We start from the raw sequence: 20,532 nt of genomic DNA, 5'->3' as shown, positions 1-20,532 counted from the left end.
GAGAACACGAAGAAAGAGAGGGAGAAAGAAACGGCGGACGATAGTTTCTTTCGCCACGGCAATCAAAACGAATTCGATGGCCTCGTTAATGTCCGGTTTTATCGATTTGGGACCGAGCGTAAATTCCGCGGAACGACACCTACCCTCCTGACTCTTCATTAGATCCGAAACTCGCCGTGTTGGAAGCGGATGGAAACGCGTTGCCCCGACACCCCTCCAAAACGATTCTATTGAAAATTACGACGACGCCTTTGGTCTACATTAAGAAATTCGTTCGGCTTCCGAAGTCTAGGAACTCTCTTTCTCTGATAAATTACGAGCCAATTTCTGACACGTTCCTTTCGCATCGAATCGACCGATCTATTAAGACAGGCCTGCAATCTCGGTAAGATTCTCTTCCTCTCAAAATGCGAGATAGAGAATAAAATAAAATTGTTTGGATTAGAGAAACTGTGTCAACGATTATTCGCGTTCGAGTTTTCTTTTCTCATCGATCCTGTTTCTTTTCTTTTTCTTTAAGATTAATTATCAGGCCTCGATAATATCGGCACGGTAGCTTCTTCGTTTCGGCCGACACTTTAATGGCTGACACATTGATTCAAAAGAACAGGCGGAGGGAGGAAGGACGAGCAAGAGGGGATAGATACGGAGAGGAGACGGTAGCAAGGACGTCTTTTATTTCTTTCGACTCCTCTCGGTACTACTACTACCTGGCACTCTCTTTCTCTTCGTTCGCAGGAAGATAAAGGATGGTAATTGTTTTTTTTTTCCTTTTTTTCTCTTTTTTCCTCTATTTTTCTCTCTCTCTCTCTCTCTCTCTGTCTTTTCCCCTCCACCTCCCTCGCCGTTCCTCTTGTCGAGTTTCTGTTCCTCCTCGAGCACAGGGCGTCGCGTTGCCTCGCCGTCATTACACGGCATGACAAGGCGCCTCTGTTCCAGGCTCCTCTCGACTTCTCGCCACTTTTTCTGCTCCCCATTCTCGTACCACCTTTTCACACGCTTCTGAACGGCAGAAAAGACTCGAACACGGCAGGAAGCGACGTCTCTACTTGTGCGCGGCCCGTGATAACCTTTCAACCCTCTTCAAGAAACCGTCTTCGCATTGTGAACGAGCGACTCGAAGTTGGGTAACAGGGAGGTGGGAACGGTTCGAGATAAAAGTCGATGATGACGAAATGGTATCTCGCGGTTGTAACACGGTTGCTGGATGACATGGACGATATGCTCGTTCCCTTTCACGAGGTTTTGTTTCACTTTTAATATATCGTTGCCTCGTATAAGACATGTCACGTAAAACAATTTGCAAAATGTTTTAAAAATATAACGCATTTGTACGTGGAAGATACAAATATTGCACATATATAAGGATTATAAAATTGGAATAACAAGTTGTTTGAAGATTACGTATTTTATATCAACTTCTTTCAACCGAAAATTGTTTTCTTTTTCTTCAAATATTGGCAGAATTGCACTGCCAATTTCATAAGCTTTATTACAAGTTTAAAATCATCCCTTAATACAAGATGAAACTTTATCGCAAAAATTGGAACGTATAAAAATTGAAACTGTTCGATCTTATTCCAAGAAAGTCGTGTACGATTTTTGTCATGACGCACAAGGATCTGACTTCTTTTTTTTTTCTTTTTTTCACACGAGCCGTATCCCGAGGGAAGTCCGGCCGGCAGGTTTACGAGGTCCTACACTTGTACGTTCTCCTAATTGATCCATGGCCGGCCGCCAGTTCTACCTGCGGGGATGAGAAGGCGGTACACGGACAGAGACACGGCCGAGACGAGCGCGCACACGCAGAATATCGGGAGTGAAAGCCACGGGCCCCTCTCGCAGGGGTGAAACGGAGCACGAACCAGGAACCAGGGCCTACATTTACCGGCGGCGAATTATCCTGCGTGGAAAAAGCTTCGGACGGAGCAGCCAGTTCCTCTCACCTTCCTACCCTCCTCTATCCTCTTCGTCCTCTTCTCTAATTCAACTGCATCCTTCCAGATCTCTCCTCGTTTCAGGGCATTACACAGAATTTCTGGAAGAATGAATAAAGATCTTTCTTTTATGGGAGGAGGGATTAAGATGAAACCTTCTACCGAAGTAGTTTTTTGCGTAGATTTAAGCACGAGGAGGCGAGTTTCATTACTGATCAATTTCCTCGAATCGTGAGATATAAAATTCTCGAATTAATTGCGACATCGAATGATTCAAATCATACCTCCAAATTTGTGAAACTTTCTTGTCTAGTAAAAGATATTCTTCTCACTTAAGTAAAATTTTCAAGTAACTATCACTGTATATTAATTACGCGAGAAACCATTCTCATATGAAGATTCCACGGAAGATATCGAATAACACATCATATTTACTTCCTCCATATATATATATATATATGTACACCACGCATCGCAGTCGAATCAAGTCCATTACCAAATTACGAGAGAAACACTCCCAATCCCTCTCCTCCCATAAAAAGAATATCCTAAAAAGAAATATCGACCCTGGCAATTCCCAAAGCTTTTTATCGCGTTGAGCGATCGATCCGCTCCCATGTGCATGCGAATGTAAGAGCACGAGAGTATCGCGGTTATGTCCCATTGTCGATCGTAGGAGTGGTGGCGGTCGAAATGTGTTTCGGCGACACCGTCGAATTATTATCCCTCGTGCAAACGTGCGACAAGGACAGGGAGGTGGGCATCGTGGAAAGAAATAAAAGAGAGAGGGAAGAGAGATTCACAGAGGATGGCGAACAGCGACAACAAGTTGTTCGTTAAATAGGTCGCCGATCGGGTGGCGGTCTCGTGAAGCAGTGCACGGGTCGAGGAGAGAGAGAGAGAGAGAGAGAGAGAGAGAGAGAGAGTCGGTTGCATGCCACAAATTGGCTCAAATATTTACGCAATTGGCATGATAACCGCATTACGTGATTATGTACGGTTGTTGCGCGCGATCTCGATGCTCACCCTCTCATCCCATCATCGCCACCACCCCTTCTCTCCTCTACTATGTTCTGCTCGTCTCTCTCTCTCTCTCTCTCTCTTCCTCCTCGTCTGTCGTTCGTTTCTGTTTCTGTCTCTTCGTTCCTATCTCTGTCGTTCTCCATTACGTCCCGTATAAACGACAAATCAGGGTTATTAAACGACTGAGACACGGGACACGCGCATTGTTCACTAGTTGTTGCCCATGCAACTTCCGCTTTCGACCTTCTTCCGGTTCTTTTCGTTTCATCGTCTGTCGATTCGTTGTTCCTCTCTGAACGATCTCTGGAAAGAGATGATTTTCTTTTATGGTGGAGATCGAGAGAGATGGAGATTCGTGAGAGAATCCAGCTTCTAAAAGATGAGATTAAATTCTTTAAAGTTTAAGATTGGAATTGAGCGCATTTTTGTTTAGGAATAAATCGGGATCATTTTTCTTTTGAATAATTCGTTGAGAAAATTGCAAATTTCTCGCAGTGTTTGCAGCATTTTTCAACGATTCCTCATTGATTGAATATCGTGTGATTTCATGGATCTGGAAAAGAATTTCCACTCGATCTTCACCGAGTAATGGCAAAAAAGATTAGTCATCGGTGTAATCACCGATCGTTTGAATTGATCGCTGAATGCGAAAACGAAATAATCGTGTGTGTACTATAGAGCAATAGAAAAATTATAATAATATATAAGAGTTACCCTACCTATTTTGTATCAAGCTTTATTATTGATTACTTATTAATGTCCTTCACCTGTCCAGTTCCTAGCTTTGATCATCTTGAAAAAAATTAAACTAGGAAATCGATGAAATCGTGAACAGTCGTAAATTACAGTTTGCATAAAGTACATCAAAATGCATTATCTACTTTCGTTAAAAAATCTTCAATATTTATGTTAGACACCTTCAATAAGTAATATTCCAAACCTCTGAATTTAAAATTCATATTTAAATTTAAATTCGAACGTTTCAATAATTTATAATAACGAAATATCTTACACCTCGCACCCCTTCATACACGCTTCTTACCACCTGATTAGCATACAACGAAGCATAACATTCCTCCACCTTTGTTCCTCCATCGATCGATCGATATTACAATAGAACTAATCTTTCGATAGTTAATCAACAGCATCGTTCACCTGCACCACGGGCAAAAACACTCAATGGCCAACTGGCCGATATATATTTTTTTTCTCCTATCCACCACCACGTTTGGAAGAAAGGTATCGGTGTGGCGGAAAAATGGAAGAATAGAAGGCCCACACGCCGTCATCCCGGTCCCAGAGGCGAAGTTCTGCTTCGTGATTTCCTCCTCGGCCAAGGAGAGGCTTCTTCTTCTTCGAAAATACAGTTACTCTGGCCGGCGATCTAGCGCCGATCCGTTACGTAACACTCCGTGGAAACGCTCCGTGTCGACTTCGTCCTCGTCCCTCCGCCTCGAACGCGAGTTACGTGCGGTTTCCGTAAATTGCTACGTGCAAACCAGCCCGGTTGTTCACTGGTGTTCTCGTCCTCCCCCGTGCGCAGCATCTCTCCTCGTGTCTTCTGACACATCTCGCGCCTCGGATAATACCGAGAGGGGGACAGAGGGGTGGAGGAGGGAGGGTGGCGTGTTTCACGGAAACTCGGCGATGGTGTTCGATGAAAAAAATCGTATATGTACGCTTGGCCTCGCGGGAACGTGAAATTCGTCTTACGTGCGAATTATTCACGCGAGCAGAGAGCGGCGAGGGGGAAAGGGAGGAGGGAGGCGTGGAAGGGAGACGCGACTTTAAGATCCAGGACAAATCTTACTTCTCTCATCTTACGTCCTCCTCCACCCTTCCTTTCCTCTGTTTCGGCCCTGTTGTGTTACGGCATTCGGTCTCGCCACGGTAGTCATTACTTGAATTAAATAATACTCGGTATAATTATTTGGAAAGTTTACGGCGAGATGTATGGGTCGCTCGTTCGGGGGAACGAGGAGGAGAGCGCGGCTTTTAATTACGCGGCTGGTTCCAAGCAACGCTTCTTCGAGGATTGCAACTCTCTGCATCCTCATCGGGGTAATTAGTCGATGTTTAGAAAGCTGCACGCTGGATCTATCGATGACGAGACGATCTAGTGTGCGCGATCTCGTGAATGTGGTACTCGGACTCGAAAAAAAAGGCCTGGTTTCTTCCTTATTGTTCCTTATTGGCTGATTTACGCTATACGGGAATTCGGTTAAGGGTATACGATACGATGGAACGAAAGAGATGGTTGACCGAATATGGCTTTGTAAGAATAATGAATTGAAATTACCGGTTACACGGTTGCCTCCGCGTAAACACCAAGCATTGATTTAAACACCGGGATTATTATAATTACAACAATTTATTGTCTCGGGGTGCAGCCGAGAGTACACAGGGAGAGAATAACTCGACAGAGATATCGGTGGCGCCAGCTGTCGGCAAGTTTTGAAAAGTTAAGGCTTTGATTCTGCTTAGTGGCGCCAGCTCGCGGCAAGATTTGGAAAGATAAGGCTTCGATTCTGCTTGGTGGCGTCAGCTCGCGGCAGGTTGTGGAAAGTTGAGGCTTCAATTCTGCTTGGTGGCGCCATCTTCCAATGCGCGCTGAAAACTCAACACGGAAGTTTGATCAAATAATTTGTTTCGTTAAATTTTATTAACGCGTAGTTGGAAACGTTATTACGACTAATTTTCGTACTTTGTTTAATCAATTTTTTAATCGATAGGATCGATAGAATTGATATTTATAGAATTTATATTTCAATATGATTTATTATATAATATTTTATAAACTATATTTTATAATATTGAAATTGTACGAACGGAGAACTTTTTCATTGTAAAGAATATACCGAATTGTAGATAAAATTTAAGAAATTGCATCTTTTGTTACGTAAAATTTAATCAAGGAAATTTTAAGATTTATCGATAGTAGATGAAAATTCCTTGAAAGTTTCCATAAAATGGTACTAAAGAGATATCTTCTAGAGATTCGTTTTATTTAACCAATATATGATGCGAACAATCACGTGGCTGATCAAAGTTCTATTCTTTCATTAACATAATTTTTTTACGAGTATCATCGAAATACGCGGATTAATATATTCCATATTATTATAAAAAATTGTAAAGATAGTATTAGCATCTTCAATCTTTAAGAATTAAAATAACGAATAAAATTACAATAATCTATATCGCGTGGAGTAAAAAAGGGGTAGTTTTTTTCTTTCTTTCGTATATTTTTCACAATAACTGTACAAGCGTACGCGATATTATGTATGTGACCCTTTCCCGTGTTATTTTTTACGCACGCCACGCAAGATCGATAATCGACAATTACGCGAGACTCGGTTGTTATGTACGTACATACGCGTACGCTCACGTTTCGAATATAACATCTAGGAAAATTATCTTCCATATGAAAACTGACAGCGGACGCTTGAAACTGCAATTTCGATCCTTTCGAAGACTGCCGCCTTTTAACCTATTCCTTTTTCAGTGACGGGATATGCATTACGATTGTTGCACAATCCTTTTCACGAATGACTATGCAGTGAAATAGATTCTCTTTATTGAAATTTTGTAAAGATTTTTCAATATTTTTTTAATATCTATTATTTCAAATCCTGGATATTAAATTCATAAATAATATGAGAATTATATCTAGAAGAGATTATTATTTATTAATAAAACTTTTTAATCGTTTCGACGCAGATGTGGCAAAGCGTGTCATTTTTTTTTTTTTTTTTTTTTTTTTAAGGACTACAATCGATGACACGTGTAAAGCCATCTGGCAGAAAAATTTGGCAACGAATATTTTGGAATTATATGTTGTCTTTTATTCACTGTTCCATGACTGGCAATTTCATTTTTGATAATAATCTTTAAATAACAACCCTTGAATAAATCGATAAATAAAAAAAAGAAACGGTCTTGTAAAAGAATTCTTTGAAATATTTCGTATAGTGATATTTCATATTGCAAAAAAATTACCTGAGAATATTATTGAGAATAGTATTTGTTACAGGAAATTAGAAAATAAGGATTCGTTTTCTATTTACATATTTATTTTTCATAATAGTTTACCCAACACCTTAAACACCGACGATGACCATTAAATATATTCATCCACGGGCATAATAACGTCGTCATGTCGCTCCATTAATTCTCCTCGGAAGCCATGGCTTCGTTTCCCGTCCTCTTTTTTCGTTTCCATATTTCGTTGTCAACACTTGTCGAAAGAAACGAAACGAAAGTGAAAAAAAAGTAGCCGAGCTTTTGAATATTTTTCTAATCGAAACTCTTTTTAATAATTTTTAATAATTTTTATAAACGTACTCGTCCGACGTGTCCTTAGAATAACCAGCCAGAGTTCGCCAGAGTTCTCGTGGTCCTTCTATCGCGAGAGGAAAGTGTTGCCACGACCAATCTATCAAAAAAAAGATGTAAATTGAATTAAATTTTTTGTCGTTTCAATTTTACCGATTTTAAAGAAATTTGTTACCATCAACCGATGGATAATCCACGCGCCTTTTTATAGGTCTTGAAAAGGGTTCGTCGACAGAATATTGCGGCCAAGATTCAGACTTGAAAAATAAAAAGGAAAATTTGAATCAAGGTTGGAATTGTTTATTTCGATCACCACTACCTGAGCATCGTGGTTTCCAAGTTTTGGAAGATTTTTTCGAGATTTAAAGAAATCGTCGTAACCTTCGCTGCGTCCCACGCGAGGAATATTCTTTGCGATTTTCAGGAAGAAAGCAGGCACTTCGTCGGCCGTCGAGGTATTTTCACAAATTAGCAATGCCAAAATTGCTAGAATCCAGATGGCTAGAAAATTTGGAGAGAAATGTTTAAAAAGTCAACTCAAGAAAACTATATCGAGCCTCACCGATTAGGGAAAGAACGAAAGAAGGGAAGACAGGTATTTCAAAAGAAAAAACTCACCAACATGAAAGAAAACGGGATATTCCAAAAGAACTCACCACCAACGAGGAAACAACGCACGAATCCCAAAAAACGCAAACTTGTCATGGTCTCGCTACGGATCTGCAAACGAACCGATCGAATCCCCAATCAATTCTCTTTTTCTCTAAGAGAGACCAATCGAATCGAATTGTAAACGATCACGTTTGTAACGAAGAATCTTATCTCGAGACTAGGTCCACTCCCGATGGGACCATCCTCGTTTTCTCCTCCTCGAAAACGTATCGAGAACAATTTATCAAAGAAGATAGATCGCACGCGACACGCGTTCCACGAGTGTATGGTGGAAACTGAGCGATTTTTCCTAAGACTTCTTCCATTATCGCGACAAGTGGACAGAATGCTCGGGGTGTCCGTGGGCGAATGTATAGTTGAGTGTGCATTGAGAGAAACCCCATCGCATTTAAATATTCCGGATGTTTGTCGTGGCATCTGCGCGATGATCACGCGTGAGAAATCTTCAAGAACGTATAACTGTAACGGTTCGTACGTTCGTTTTCCTTCGACATTGAAACAAACGAATTTCGAGATCCGAATTACGCGTAAAATGATCGATCTGTTTCCTTTTATGGAAACACATCCGAGTCTGTGTGTGCGTGCGTGTGTGTGTGTATGTAATTTTTTTCTTCTTCCGTATAATTGGAGAAGCCAGAGAACGTTTAAAGGAGAGAATATTGAAATCAGTTCATACCTGATAAGCGCGATTTTCCAACACGTGTCGATAGTTACTTACCTTTTCGCGGGTGACGATAAACTGAACCGAAGCGTTCGATATCGCGGTATTTATGCAAGGATTGAGGATCAATTAGGTATTTCGATCAGGTCGATTTTAATGCAAATCGGAGCGGACACTTGTTGCACCCCTATACCGTTGTCGAGTGAATTTCAAGTTAAGCGGATTGTCGTCGAGTAATTTTTGTCCGAGGAATAATTGGAACAATTGTTTATTGTTCAGGTAATTCGTGTCGAATGATTTGAGTCATTAAATAAACGCGTGTGTGTGTGTGTGTTCGTTTCGAGTTTATTTTTTCTTTCTTTTTTTTTAAATTTTCCAGTTTCAGATTTTAAAGATGTTGATACGATTATATGGGATCGTTTCGTTGTAATTTTTGAGATAAGTTTGAAGGAGATAAAAATGAAAGAGTTGTTCGAGAAATATTCTTGATGCAACGAAATGATTTTTTTTATTTAATACAAATGATTTATTTGTATAAATTTATTATCGTTTATTTTTTCTTCGGGAAGACATTGATCGGTCAATTATTTTGCTTACAAAAATTGTTTTCTCGTTCACGCAAGAGTCAGTATAACCCTTATTCCGGCAGGTGATCGAAACGTGCTCTCCATATCGAATCGTTCGATCTGCATTTCAGATATTGGGAAATTCTGGAATCTCCACTACGCGATATGTAGATTATTTAAAATCGAACGCTTTCTCGATAGAATGCAAGGAACGATTCTTTAAATCCTAGAGGATTAGTTTTGTTTGGAATCTATAAGGAGCAAAAGTTGAAAGAAAAAAATTTATTCTTCATATATTGAATATTACATTTATAAATGTCATTTAAAAATTATTACACTATTTAAATAAGAAGAATTATCTTACAATATTTTATATCTATAAATTTTCAAATAGAAAAATAAATGGAAATTAATGTTAAATGTAAAATGGAAATTAAAATTAAATTAATGACAGAAGCATGATGAATTAAAACATTGAAATAATTTGAAGGAATATCAGACTTTATTATATCAGAAACATTTACAGAATTATTAATTATAATATCGATAATGAGATTTAAGCCTTATCCTACGAGGACGAGTGATCTGGACGATGCGACGAATTTCAAAGCAGTAGAGTGATCGTTGAATCAAATATCAGCATGTTTCACACTATTAGACGTACAGATAACGTATATTAAGCGATAGATATTAGAATTTGATGCTGGAATCTTGGTTCGGTATCTTTAGTTGGAGTCCTGACGTGACAGCCAAGCGTTGCATGTCTCGCTGACGACTTCGCAGACCGACGACATGGCTCGGCTTGTGATTTCGTAATCTGCATCACGAACAGTAAAAATCATTTATATCGAAAGGAAGGAATGATATATCGAGGAATACTAGAGACGAATGAAAATAAAAAATCGAGAAATTTGAGAATTTGATAAATTTTAAAATTACCAGTGATGGTGTTGGATCGCTTGCCGAAAATGCTTCCATTGAAAGGAGGCTTTCTGTAAGCGGCATCTACGCTGATGGCGAGGATGAAGAGGGCAGCAACCACGGCGAGAACAAGGCGGGTGGATACCATTTTGAGTTTTTGTTTGCGAGCTATTTGGAATTAAAAATTATTTGATTATTATTTAAATTACTCGTTGAACTAAGAACTATTACGACGAGAGAAAGAAAATAAAAGTATGGTGAAATACTAGTTTGAAAGTTTCTCGAAGTTATACTTTGATCGGTTAAAGACTTTTCTTTTCAACAAGAAATAGTCGATTTACTCACAAATATAAAAGGCGATGGGACTTGTGCGGTAGTTGGTCAGCGAATGTTGTAAACAAGGCAAAAGCTTCGAGCTTTTATAGTAGAGAAATGAGCCTAAGATAAATATCCCTATCAAATACAGATTCGCCTACATTATTTACAAGTGAACTGAACAAAGAGTTGGTCTAAGAACATATCGATTTGATATTTTTTATGTTAAAAATATACCGTACCAACAGAAATAAAAAGCAAAGGGTATCTAAATTTCTTTAGTAAATCACAGAAGACTTAAAGAAAATTTTATATGAAATTTTAAATTTTTCTTTGCACGATATAACTGTAAATTGTAATTCTGATCGTTACCTTAAGCTAGAAGATGTCTTCTCGAAAGGAAGGATCGCTGTGATCTGTTGTTTTCGGAAGAAGGCTCGGCTTTTATAAGAAACCAGACTGCACATCGTCTTATGCGATGTGTAATATTATTACAGATCAATGTGACAAGCTATCAGGATCGAAATACAATTATAGGTACTACTGATTACCTTCTGTCCCAAAGGAAATAACAATCTAGTTGGCAATAATGAAGAAGAATTGTCTATAAAAGTAAAAAAAAAATTATAATGAGTAATTTTATGTTAAATTAGAAAAAGAAAATATTATATATTGTTTTTAATATATTAGAATATTATTATATACACATAATTATAATATACTATATTATGCAAAAAGTAAATATCTTTAAAATTACGAAAACTTGGAAAAATTCATTTAATTCAATTTTCAGAACAAAATATTTTTTCATCTTATTTAAATCTAATAATAAAATTTTTATATCAATAAATCACTTGATATTTATATTAATTCATGTTATTAAATTTATATATAAAATATGAGCATTTATATATTATATAATTTTTTAATTTTTTTATTTAATTTTTTTTTATTTATTTAATTTTTATCTAAAATATTTATTAATATTATAAGAAATAAAAGATTCTTCAGTTTTTTAGAATTAAATCTGAAAAAATATATTTTGAAGCATTGTGTAAAGAATATAAAAAAAACGTTATAATATATATATTTTACATTTAAAGATTTGGACACTTTGTATTTTTGAAAAAAAAAGCGATGAAAATAATCTTGAATTAAATTCCGTATCTTGTTAATAATCGTATAGCCAGAGCGAAATTAGACAAGGAAAGCATATGGTTGAAAAAGGATAGAGATAGCTACGAAATTGTGGAATCAGTGCCATCTTCAGTGTGCCGCAAATGAAACACAAGTAAATAAAGACAGCAAATATTATGACAAGGATAGAAATATAAGAATTGACTATTAGCGCCATCTTTCACATTTTGAAGGAAGTTTTCAAAAATTTCTTCAAAAATTAGTTCCATAATTATTCAAGAGATGGCGCTGATCTTTAATTCCTACCCCGCTTTATATTGAAAAGGTTCCTTTAGTTTTCGAGAGATGGCGCTGGCTTATAATTCCTACTCTATTTTATCTATATTGAAAGGGTTCCTTTAGTCTTCGAGAGATGGCGCTGCTTTTTAATTCCTAGCCTACTTTATCTATATCGAAAGGGTTCCTTTAGTCTTCGAGAGATGGCGCTGCTTTTTAATTCCTAGCCTACTTTATCCATATTGAAAGGGTTCCTTTAGTCTTCGAGAGATGGCGCTGCTGTTTAATTCCTAGCCTACTTTATCCATATTGAAAAGGTTCCTTCAATTTTTGAGAGATGGCGCTGACGGTCAATTCTTATTCTATCTCTATCCTTCTTTTAGTATATGCTGTCCTTATTTATTTGTGTTTCATTTGCGGCACTCTGAAGATGGCGCTGATTCCGTAATTTTGAATCTATCTCTATCTTTCTTTAACTATACACTCTCCTTGTCTTACATTCGCTCTATATTTATAAATCGTATTTAATGTTCCGGACTACTTACAAATGATAAAAGCGAAGTTTTAATTACTCGTGCGTAATATTTTAATTATCGATTTTTTTTCTATTCCATTTAACATTGAAAATATGCATTATGAATTTGATTAAAACTTTTTTAAATAAATTTGAAACAAGATTTAATTTAAAAACACGCATTATATCGGATATTATATTATTTATTTATCGTATGACAAAACATAATGCGAATATTATATTCACTTACATCATATATACATAATGTACAATCACGAACAATAAATAATAGAAATATAATTAGAGAATGGAATAACTTGTATAATTTTAGTGATGAATATAATTTGAGCATAATATTCGTGATATATCTACCTTGATTATTTAATTATATGACTGTTTTCCGACAGCAACAGCATATACATATCTTATGTGTACGTATCAGAATATAATTATGCATTATTAATATTAACAACGATTAAATTGTACATATTATATCCTAAATTTGTAAATTGGTACCCCAAAAGTTTCGATTCCTTGATATATCATAATATAATCAAATAAAATCTTGGATGGGATTATTTATATAAATATTTACAAAGCAATTATTACTTATAACTATATATGTAGCCAATAAATCGCTGAAATCGAGTCTTTCGCGCACTTTTGATCGTTACTTCCGGATTATTTCGATGTTCACGTCGATATATCGCGAAGAATTTCCGTTTCCGAATTTCTGTTCATCTCTTTACGATCTTACGAAAGACATAATCGGTATGAAATATTGTCGTAATTTTTACACGACAGACGGGATATTGCGTCGAAAGTGCGCAAGAGACAAAGTTTGCATCGCTCAGGCATACTAGAAATCTACGTCTTATTGTCGCGTCACAACTTTTTTTGAAACGGCACACTATATAAATAAACGAACGCACGTTTTTTACTCTCGCTCGAAGGAACGCGAAGGAAGATCATTTTTCAGCCATCGACCAATAATCGATTTCCTCCCTCGACTCGAAACGTGGTTGCGTTGAAAAAAAAAAAAATAATAATCGCTTAAACAACAATTGGTACTCGCATGCTTGCATCCGCATTCTGGACCGTGATCTGTCTTATTATCTTATCGAGTCCTCGAGGCTCGATGTAGCCACATGCGAAGTAGCAAAGAGACTACGAAATGGAAGACATGGATTTTGTTTCGTTTCGCTTAACAAATATCTTAAAACATCTTCTTTTATTCTAATTCCCTTATTTAAATTACAGGTGTCGTGTAAAAGATTATTCATTTACGATAAGAAGAAATCCTACAGAGCTATTACGCGATGATGACGCGACGATGCACGCGTTAGTTGCATCGCGGCCACGTTATAAATATCGTTTTATTGCATAATACACACATCGCACTTTAGCGTCCCGTTCACACGCCTCGAGTCGGAACAATGCTCGTAATTGTGTATCGCCTTCAAAGTTTCCTAGACTGTAGATGCGGTGCGAAGGAAGTGTTCTTTCTCTTATCGTGGAGGCGGTCGATAGTCCGTTACAATGAAACACCTCTTTGTCTCAAAGAAAAACCCCCTCTATTATTGCAGTGTGATAAAAAGCTTTTTCCTTGGACGTTAAGCTCCCCCCATTAAGCGCGTGAACCGGACCTAGCGTCTAGAGAAATCTTAAGCCTAAGAAAGCAATTAAGCCACGACATATATAATCGTTTCGAAAAAAGAAACAAAAAAAATTCCACTGAACGCCGTGATCTCGTCGTGATCAATCGTGATCGATCAAGAGAGCATCTTCGAATAAAAGGGGAGCGAATTTCCCGTATATATCTTATCATCTCTTATATCCCATACCTTGCGATATGGACAAATATCTCACACGATCGAAATACACGCCCCTCCTCTGGACGAGGATTATCGGCCAACGCGTAGATTAAGAAAAGAAAAGAAAAGAAAAAAGATACGAGCGAAACAATACGCGTTTTTATCAATTAAATAAGACTAAGACTTACGTCCTATTATCGGTACCAATCGTCCCGACTAATCTACGAGATATGTAAATTCGTCCATCTCCTCTTCATCCGTCCCCATCACGTCCCTCCTTCACTTCAAGGTATAATGTCGCAATGACAGGCGCTGCCACCCTTACCGTTGTCGCACTGGCTGATACACCATAGATCCCAATCCATGGAATCCTCGTCCATAGGCGAGCCATCGTTAGGGCTCAAATTACCGGCGGTAGCGTTCTTCTCCATGCTCGACGTGTCGATCTCCATTTCCACGCTCCTCCCAGAAAGGTTCTCCTCGATTCCACGCTGATCCCCGACAGAAGGGGGAACAGCCACGGACCAACGTTCGTCGATCGTCTTCGACACGCTTCCATCGATCTTGTTCAACCGATACTTCTCCAATTCCTCGGCCCATCGACGACGATCCTCCTTCTCCTCCTCCTCCTCCTCCTCCTCATCGAAATTTCTCGCCCTCTCATCACGATCTACGTGGCGACAGGAGCAACCGTGACGCTTGACGAGCGACTCCCTGAACTCACGACAGACGGGGGTGTCGTCGTAGCGGAGGGTATCCGGCGAGGCGGCACCATGACACGGGGTCAAGCAGAGGACGAAGAGATTCGGGGACCGGGCTGCACCGGACTGAAGGACGAGGTGGTCCCGATGGTGGTCGCAGACTCCCGTGATTTCGGGGCTGGTGGTGTTCCGTGCATGGCAGAGGTGGACGCATGCGTGGTGAACCGGATGCGCGGCGACCGTGGCCAACAACGACAGCAACACCCACCGAGGTAGAGGCGTCATCTGAAAGTGATGGCTAATCAATACGGAAGCGAACGAGAAACGTTCCGATGGTTTCGGGATCGGAGGAGGCATCGGAGGGATTGGTTATGGGTATCGAGAGTTTCTCCATCCTCCACCATCTCTCTATCTTCACCACTCTCTCTTTGCTCCGGTATTTGCTCCCTAATGTAAGCGATCTACACATATATACGTACACACACATAGGGTGGCTCGAATGATGGAATTGTGTAACAAACGAACGTGGAAAGAGGAAAGTGAAGGAATCATTCGAGTTTGATTAATTTATCTATTTGGAAATTAGTAAAACGTTTGTATAAATGATTGTAAACGATTTTTAGAGGATGAAGAGATGAAATGCTTTTATTCTGCATATGTTTTCCATAACGGGTGTATGGAAATGTATATTGCGCATGATCTGATTATAAAATGATTAATAAATGTATCTATCTCCCTAAGGAATGATTAATCGCATAATGTTGCATAATATTCTGATTTATGATAATGTATGATATATACGTAATGATACGTATGTTGAAATTCGAAATACCATAACATGATGACGATCATCTCTAATGTAAGTATCATAATTAGTATTTAATCGATATTGTTTCATTGAATACCTTGTCATATCTAAATAAAAAAAAAAGCGTTTAATGATTAAAAAAAATAAATGAATGAATAAAGTAATTATTAATCAAATTGAATATAATTTAAGATACGATCTCAAGTGGAGTTCCTTGGAAAAAAAGCTAACTATTGTGTATTTCCTAAAAAGGGATTATTTTTTGGTCGAAAGAAGAATTTGATACAAGTATTACAGAACACACTGTATTTCTCAAGTTCGATTGGCAGGAAAGAGTAATATCAGAATCTTGGGTATCCGTTATCGGCTTTTGAGAGCCGTGTGTCAATAACTGGTCCCGTTTCGAGTTCGAAACGAGCAAACTTTACTATAAATTCTACTAATTGTTACCAGCAACTTATACCTCTTCGAATCGGTCGGTTATTTCCTGTTTCGAATTGCTTCGAAGAGTTTCTCGAATTAAAAAAGAATTTACGAAAAAAAAAAATTCGAAACACGTTGAATTCTTTTTTAGTTCTAATTCAGTCAGTTTTTATATGCACGATACAATTTTTAATTTTGTATATTTATTTTCATTGAAATCTAAAGAAATTTGCCGAACAATAAGCTTTCGAAATTTCAAATAATTTAAAAAAAAAGAAAATGTATTTTTACTGAATTTTTTATTGAGTTGCTCAATTGAAACGACACACGTATATTATTATCGCGCTAATTTAAATCTCGTATGAGAATACGGAGAAGCTGTACACCAGTTGCTTTTCAGTGCATGAAATAATCTTAGAAATCTCATTGCTCTTTCATTGCTTTGACTACCAAGCATTGAAATTCATTCATATATTCGTACGAATATTCGAATGCAAACAGGAAAATTAAAATTTCTTTTTACGACAAAGGATTTCACGTATCGAAAAATCTTTTCTGAAAAATTTTCTTCCTTTTCCAATGTATAAAAATAAAAATTTCAACGCTTTTACAAAAAATTATATATAGAAAATTTCATTTGTAGGATTTCGATCGATATGAATTACGGGAGTTCAGAAACAAACGATCGAAATAATAAAAATTAAAATAATAAAAAAAAAACAATAACTTACCTCTGATATTATTTAAAAACAAAAGAACAATAAGAATAGATTCTGAATGTGTAGTATTGATCGTGTGAAATAGTCAGAGGAATTTGTTTTAACGGCGCAGACTACTGGACTTGACTGTTTGATCATCGACGATTAACTATCATTGGCGGCACAGTTTGATTACGTATAAACGCATTCAGGAGGCGCGAATGAAAGATAACGATGGACGATTCGCGTTTATGTTCGTTTTTTTTTTTTTCAGGAAGGGTCACTGTCCATTCGAGAGACACTGGTCACTGAAAATTGTACAAATTATATATATCTGCTCGTCTCTCTATTCGATCATTTACATATATATTATTATTTATAAAATATCATTTTCACGTGACATAATAAAGCTCGAAAAATTTCAATTTTCCCTTGTAAATTGCAAAATACGACCGTTATTAGTAAAAACAAGATTACTGTATTGATAAATCAAAGTACATATATCTTGTGTCAACGATGAATAATCAGTTATAAAAAATGATAGCCAATTAGAAAAAAACAGTAAAAGTAAACAGTAAGTAAAAATTATCTTCTAGAAAAGTTGTAAAAGTGAGTGATAAAAAAATCTAATTTTTCATTTCGTTATCTCCATTCATAGTTGAGGCCGTGTAATAAAGATATTACATAAGAGTCTCGATTAAATTGTTAATTCATGGGGTGAAACGACCATATTTCACGCCATAATTGAAATCTTTGATTAACTTTTGAATTGAATCTCATAATTGAATTGAATCCATGGAACCTTATCACGATACGATTTGATAAGAAGATGATAGGAGATGACGCGATAGAAAAATATTAGATATTCATTACAATAAGAACGAAATAACGTTTAATTCCGTCTCGTTCGATATTAAAGGTAGAATTTTTCATTTTCTGATCGTGAAATACGAATTTTTCCGAGAGAATATATCGTGTCACTGGCATTTACGATTCGAAATATTTGCCTACCAAATGAAAAATAACCGCGAACGAGATAAATGTGCAGACGAAATTCGCCAAGTTTTCAATCTAGGTTACTCGAAATTTGTTTCACAGAGACAAACGAGTAATTGTTGTCCGGCTCTATGAATATTCACGTTCACGCTTAATCCTTTCGCGTATGCACAAATACGGATATGTACATATATACTATGGTATATGTGGGATATCGATCGGGTTTCAATCAAAATAGACCCGAGAAATTCTATCTTCTTCGAATAAATTATCTTTGATCGCGAACTGTTAGATCTCGTTTCAATTCTATATATTCTTTGTCGATTTGCTCATTCGCAAATTTGCACTTGAATCGAGTAATAAAATATTATATTGTGATATTGTATAGTGAAAAATTATTACTATTTTTTTTTTATTTAAAAACGCTAGTTTCTGTTCGAATTTGAATAAAAAGTATGATTAAGAAATAAATAAAATAAATAAAATACTTCAAATGTGCAAAGATATCTATGTTGAAAATAATCCATAATTGATCATTTATGATTGATCTTTGAAAGAAAGATAATCATTATTTGATAGTCCGTTATCGTAAAAATAAATAATAAAATCCTATAAGAGCAAAGACGTTAAATTGAAATGTGAAGATAAAATAATTATGACCTATTTTTTTTTTTAATACTTAATCTTACTTGAAAAAAAATTTGATAAAATTGATTTTTTTTCGTTTAAATTAATTTATATACTATACACTATATACTACAATAATTGCATATCACAGAAATTTATTGTAATATATTACAATATTTTTATATTGATTCGTAGACAAATTAATTTACGAAAAGAATGAAAAGAAAGAAAAATTAAGGAGATTAAAAATTTTTAAATTATAAATTTGCATTCTGCATTCGTTTTCTTCGAAACAAATAAACAAATGGAATCTATAATAATCCGTATTATCTAAAAGTGCAATTCCTCGAATCGATTCTCTCGCGATTTTTCTTACTCGCGAAACAAAGCAAGAAAAAAATGGGAAACAGCCTCGAGGAAACAATGAAAAAGAAACTTGGACACGAGTAATTTGCATTCACTGTACCGACATCGAAAGATTTATCCAGAGACGTTCAAAGATTCTTCTCTTATTTGCTCCAGGCTCCATCGTTTCAATTTAAACTTTCTGAGAAGTAAGAAAGAATATCCGTTGAATTTTTTCATCTTAGCCTTTTCATCTTCCTTTCAAAATTTTACAACTAATAAGGTGTCGAGAAATTCTTATTGAATATTTCGATTAAACAATTATATCAAAAGATTTTAAAGACACGTTTCAACGAATCGAAGATAATAATAATCGTCACTCGACTTGTTTTATCTTCACGAGACTTGTCATGTATATTGATATAATGAAATAATCGCAATCGCAATCGACAGAAACTCGAATGACGTACTTGATGTACAACGATACAAATTATCCGATAAAATGGAAGGTGAGGTCGGGGATACTGTTATCCTGCTTAAAACAAACTCTTTTGTTTTTCTCAAAGCGCTCCTCTTTGGATGATTTTACGAACGATTTTACACCAAGATTAGTGGTGGAACAAGGAGGATCGTTGAAAGAAAGAAACGAATTCGCATTATCCGGTGGTGTCTGAAAAACGTATGAGAAGAGGAGAAGGTGTATCGACCTCAACGATGCGATTAAGTACACTCGAGAACGAGTTGTTACGTCCCTGGCACTTTCTGGGTCTTGCCCTGTCCTCCACCCTCTCACGAAGGACGGAGGAAGTATTGATTAAATTCACTGTCGGCCATTTTGCCTCGCCATCCGATTGGCTGCCGTCCATTTTGTCCTTCCTACCCCTTCCCACCTCCTCTGCCTCTCTGTTTCTTCCTCCTCCTCTGTTTTTCATTCTCGTTACGACTCTGTTTCCACTGTCTCTTTCTTTCTCTCTCTCTCACTCTCTCTTCCTCCCTCCTTTCTTTCAGTTTTCAACCCCTGCGAAGGAAACGAGAGTGGAAACAAGAGTGGAAACGAGAATGGAAACGTGAGTGGAAACGGGCATGCGTCGCGACATTTTCCGCGAAAAGAAATCGGCGATCGGAGATTTTTCTTTTTTCACCATCCTCCCCATTCACGTTCCATCGTTTTTCCATCCCAGAAGAATTCTCCACGTTCGACGCGTTCGTTTGCGTTCCTCTGAACCGAAACGAGTCACGAATTCTTAGAAAGCTTCACCGAGCTCCAATCCTTTTTAAACAGATAATTTGAATTTCTCGAGATCCTCCGGGAATGCTCGATATTCTAGGACGCAATTTCTATTCCAAATATGATTCCTATTATTCCAACGATTTCGTATATACGAACTCGTATTTCCAATCGTATTTCCAATCGAAAGAAATCAAAAGAAAGATCTACATCGATCTACGAGCGTGCAAGACATTTTTCACGTTTTGCCCAAATTTTACAATTAATATACCAATTAATTTCACCCACCAGCGAAATAATTTCAACATCGTCGATAAGAAAGCTACGCTCGAAACCATTACCATCATCCTCCAAGAATTTCACTGTCCTCGCCACCCCGATGAACGCGGATATCTCGGCTAAAGGGCAAGCGTGCCGGAGATTTCGCGGCTAAGTAGCCCCCTTGAAGCCCATCTGGTAGCCACCTCGGGAGCGCATTCGTAAACGTATAAAAGGAGACAAGGGGTGCAGCATTCCCTTGCGGCGAGAACCGCGC

At 37.2% G+C, this 20,532-nt stretch overlaps 2 protein-coding genes across 2 annotated transcripts; both read right to left on the bottom strand.

Moving 5' to 3' along the window:
* Positions 1–7,061: 7,061 nt before the first annotated feature.
* On the bottom strand, positions 7,062–8,000 carry LOC122716108. Its single transcript, XM_043938867.1, has 5 exons — positions 7,952–8,000; positions 7,615–7,796; positions 7,471–7,552; positions 7,305–7,395; positions 7,062–7,197 (listed from the first exon to the last, which is right to left on the bottom strand). The coding sequence occupies exons 1-5, from the start codon at positions 7,998–8,000 to the stop codon at positions 7,128–7,130; spliced, it is 474 nt and encodes a 157-aa protein (XP_043794802.1). The 3' UTR covers positions 7,062–7,127.
* Positions 8,001–12,544: 4,544 nt separating this feature from the next.
* On the bottom strand, positions 12,545–16,972 carry LOC122716095. The gene is made up of 2 exons (XM_043938847.1): positions 16,835–16,972; positions 12,545–15,157 (listed from the first exon to the last, which is right to left on the bottom strand). The coding sequence occupies exon 2, from the start codon at positions 15,155–15,157 to the stop codon at positions 14,456–14,458; it is 702 nt and encodes a 233-aa protein (XP_043794782.1). The 5' UTR covers positions 16,835–16,972; the 3' UTR covers positions 12,545–14,455.
* Positions 16,973–20,532: the final 3,560 nt, after the last annotated feature.

Source organism: Apis laboriosa, unplaced genomic scaffold (assembly GCF_014066325.1).
Source record: "Apis laboriosa isolate Shangri-la unplaced genomic scaffold, ASM1406632v1 scaffold42_cov153, whole genome shotgun sequence".
Taxonomy (NCBI): Eukaryota; Metazoa; Arthropoda; class Insecta; order Hymenoptera; family Apidae; genus Apis; species Apis laboriosa.
The sequence above is the reverse complement of the archived record's forward strand: the minus strand, read 5'-3'. Positions and strand labels throughout refer to the sequence as shown.

What these genes read in the sequence shown, in the direction of transcription:
- LOC122716108 (XM_043938867.1), bottom strand. Translation starts at nt 8,000, where the DNA reads ATGACAAGTTTGCGTTTTTTGGGATTCGTGCGTTGTTTCCTCGTTGGT. An exon ending in GCGTTGTTTCCTCGTTGGTG is followed by an intron (nt 7,797 to 7,951) that starts GTGAGTTCTTTT and finishes CAAATTTTCTAG; the next exon opens with CCATCTGGATTCTAGCAATT. An exon ending in GGATTATCCATCGGTTGATG is followed by an intron (nt 7,396 to 7,470) that starts GTAACAAATTTC and finishes TTTTTTTGATAG; the next exon opens with ATTGGTCGTGGCAACACTTT.
- LOC122716095 (XM_043938847.1), bottom strand. Translation starts at nt 15,157, where the DNA reads ATGACGCCTCTACCTCGGTGGGTGTTGCTGTCGTTGTTGGCCACGGTC.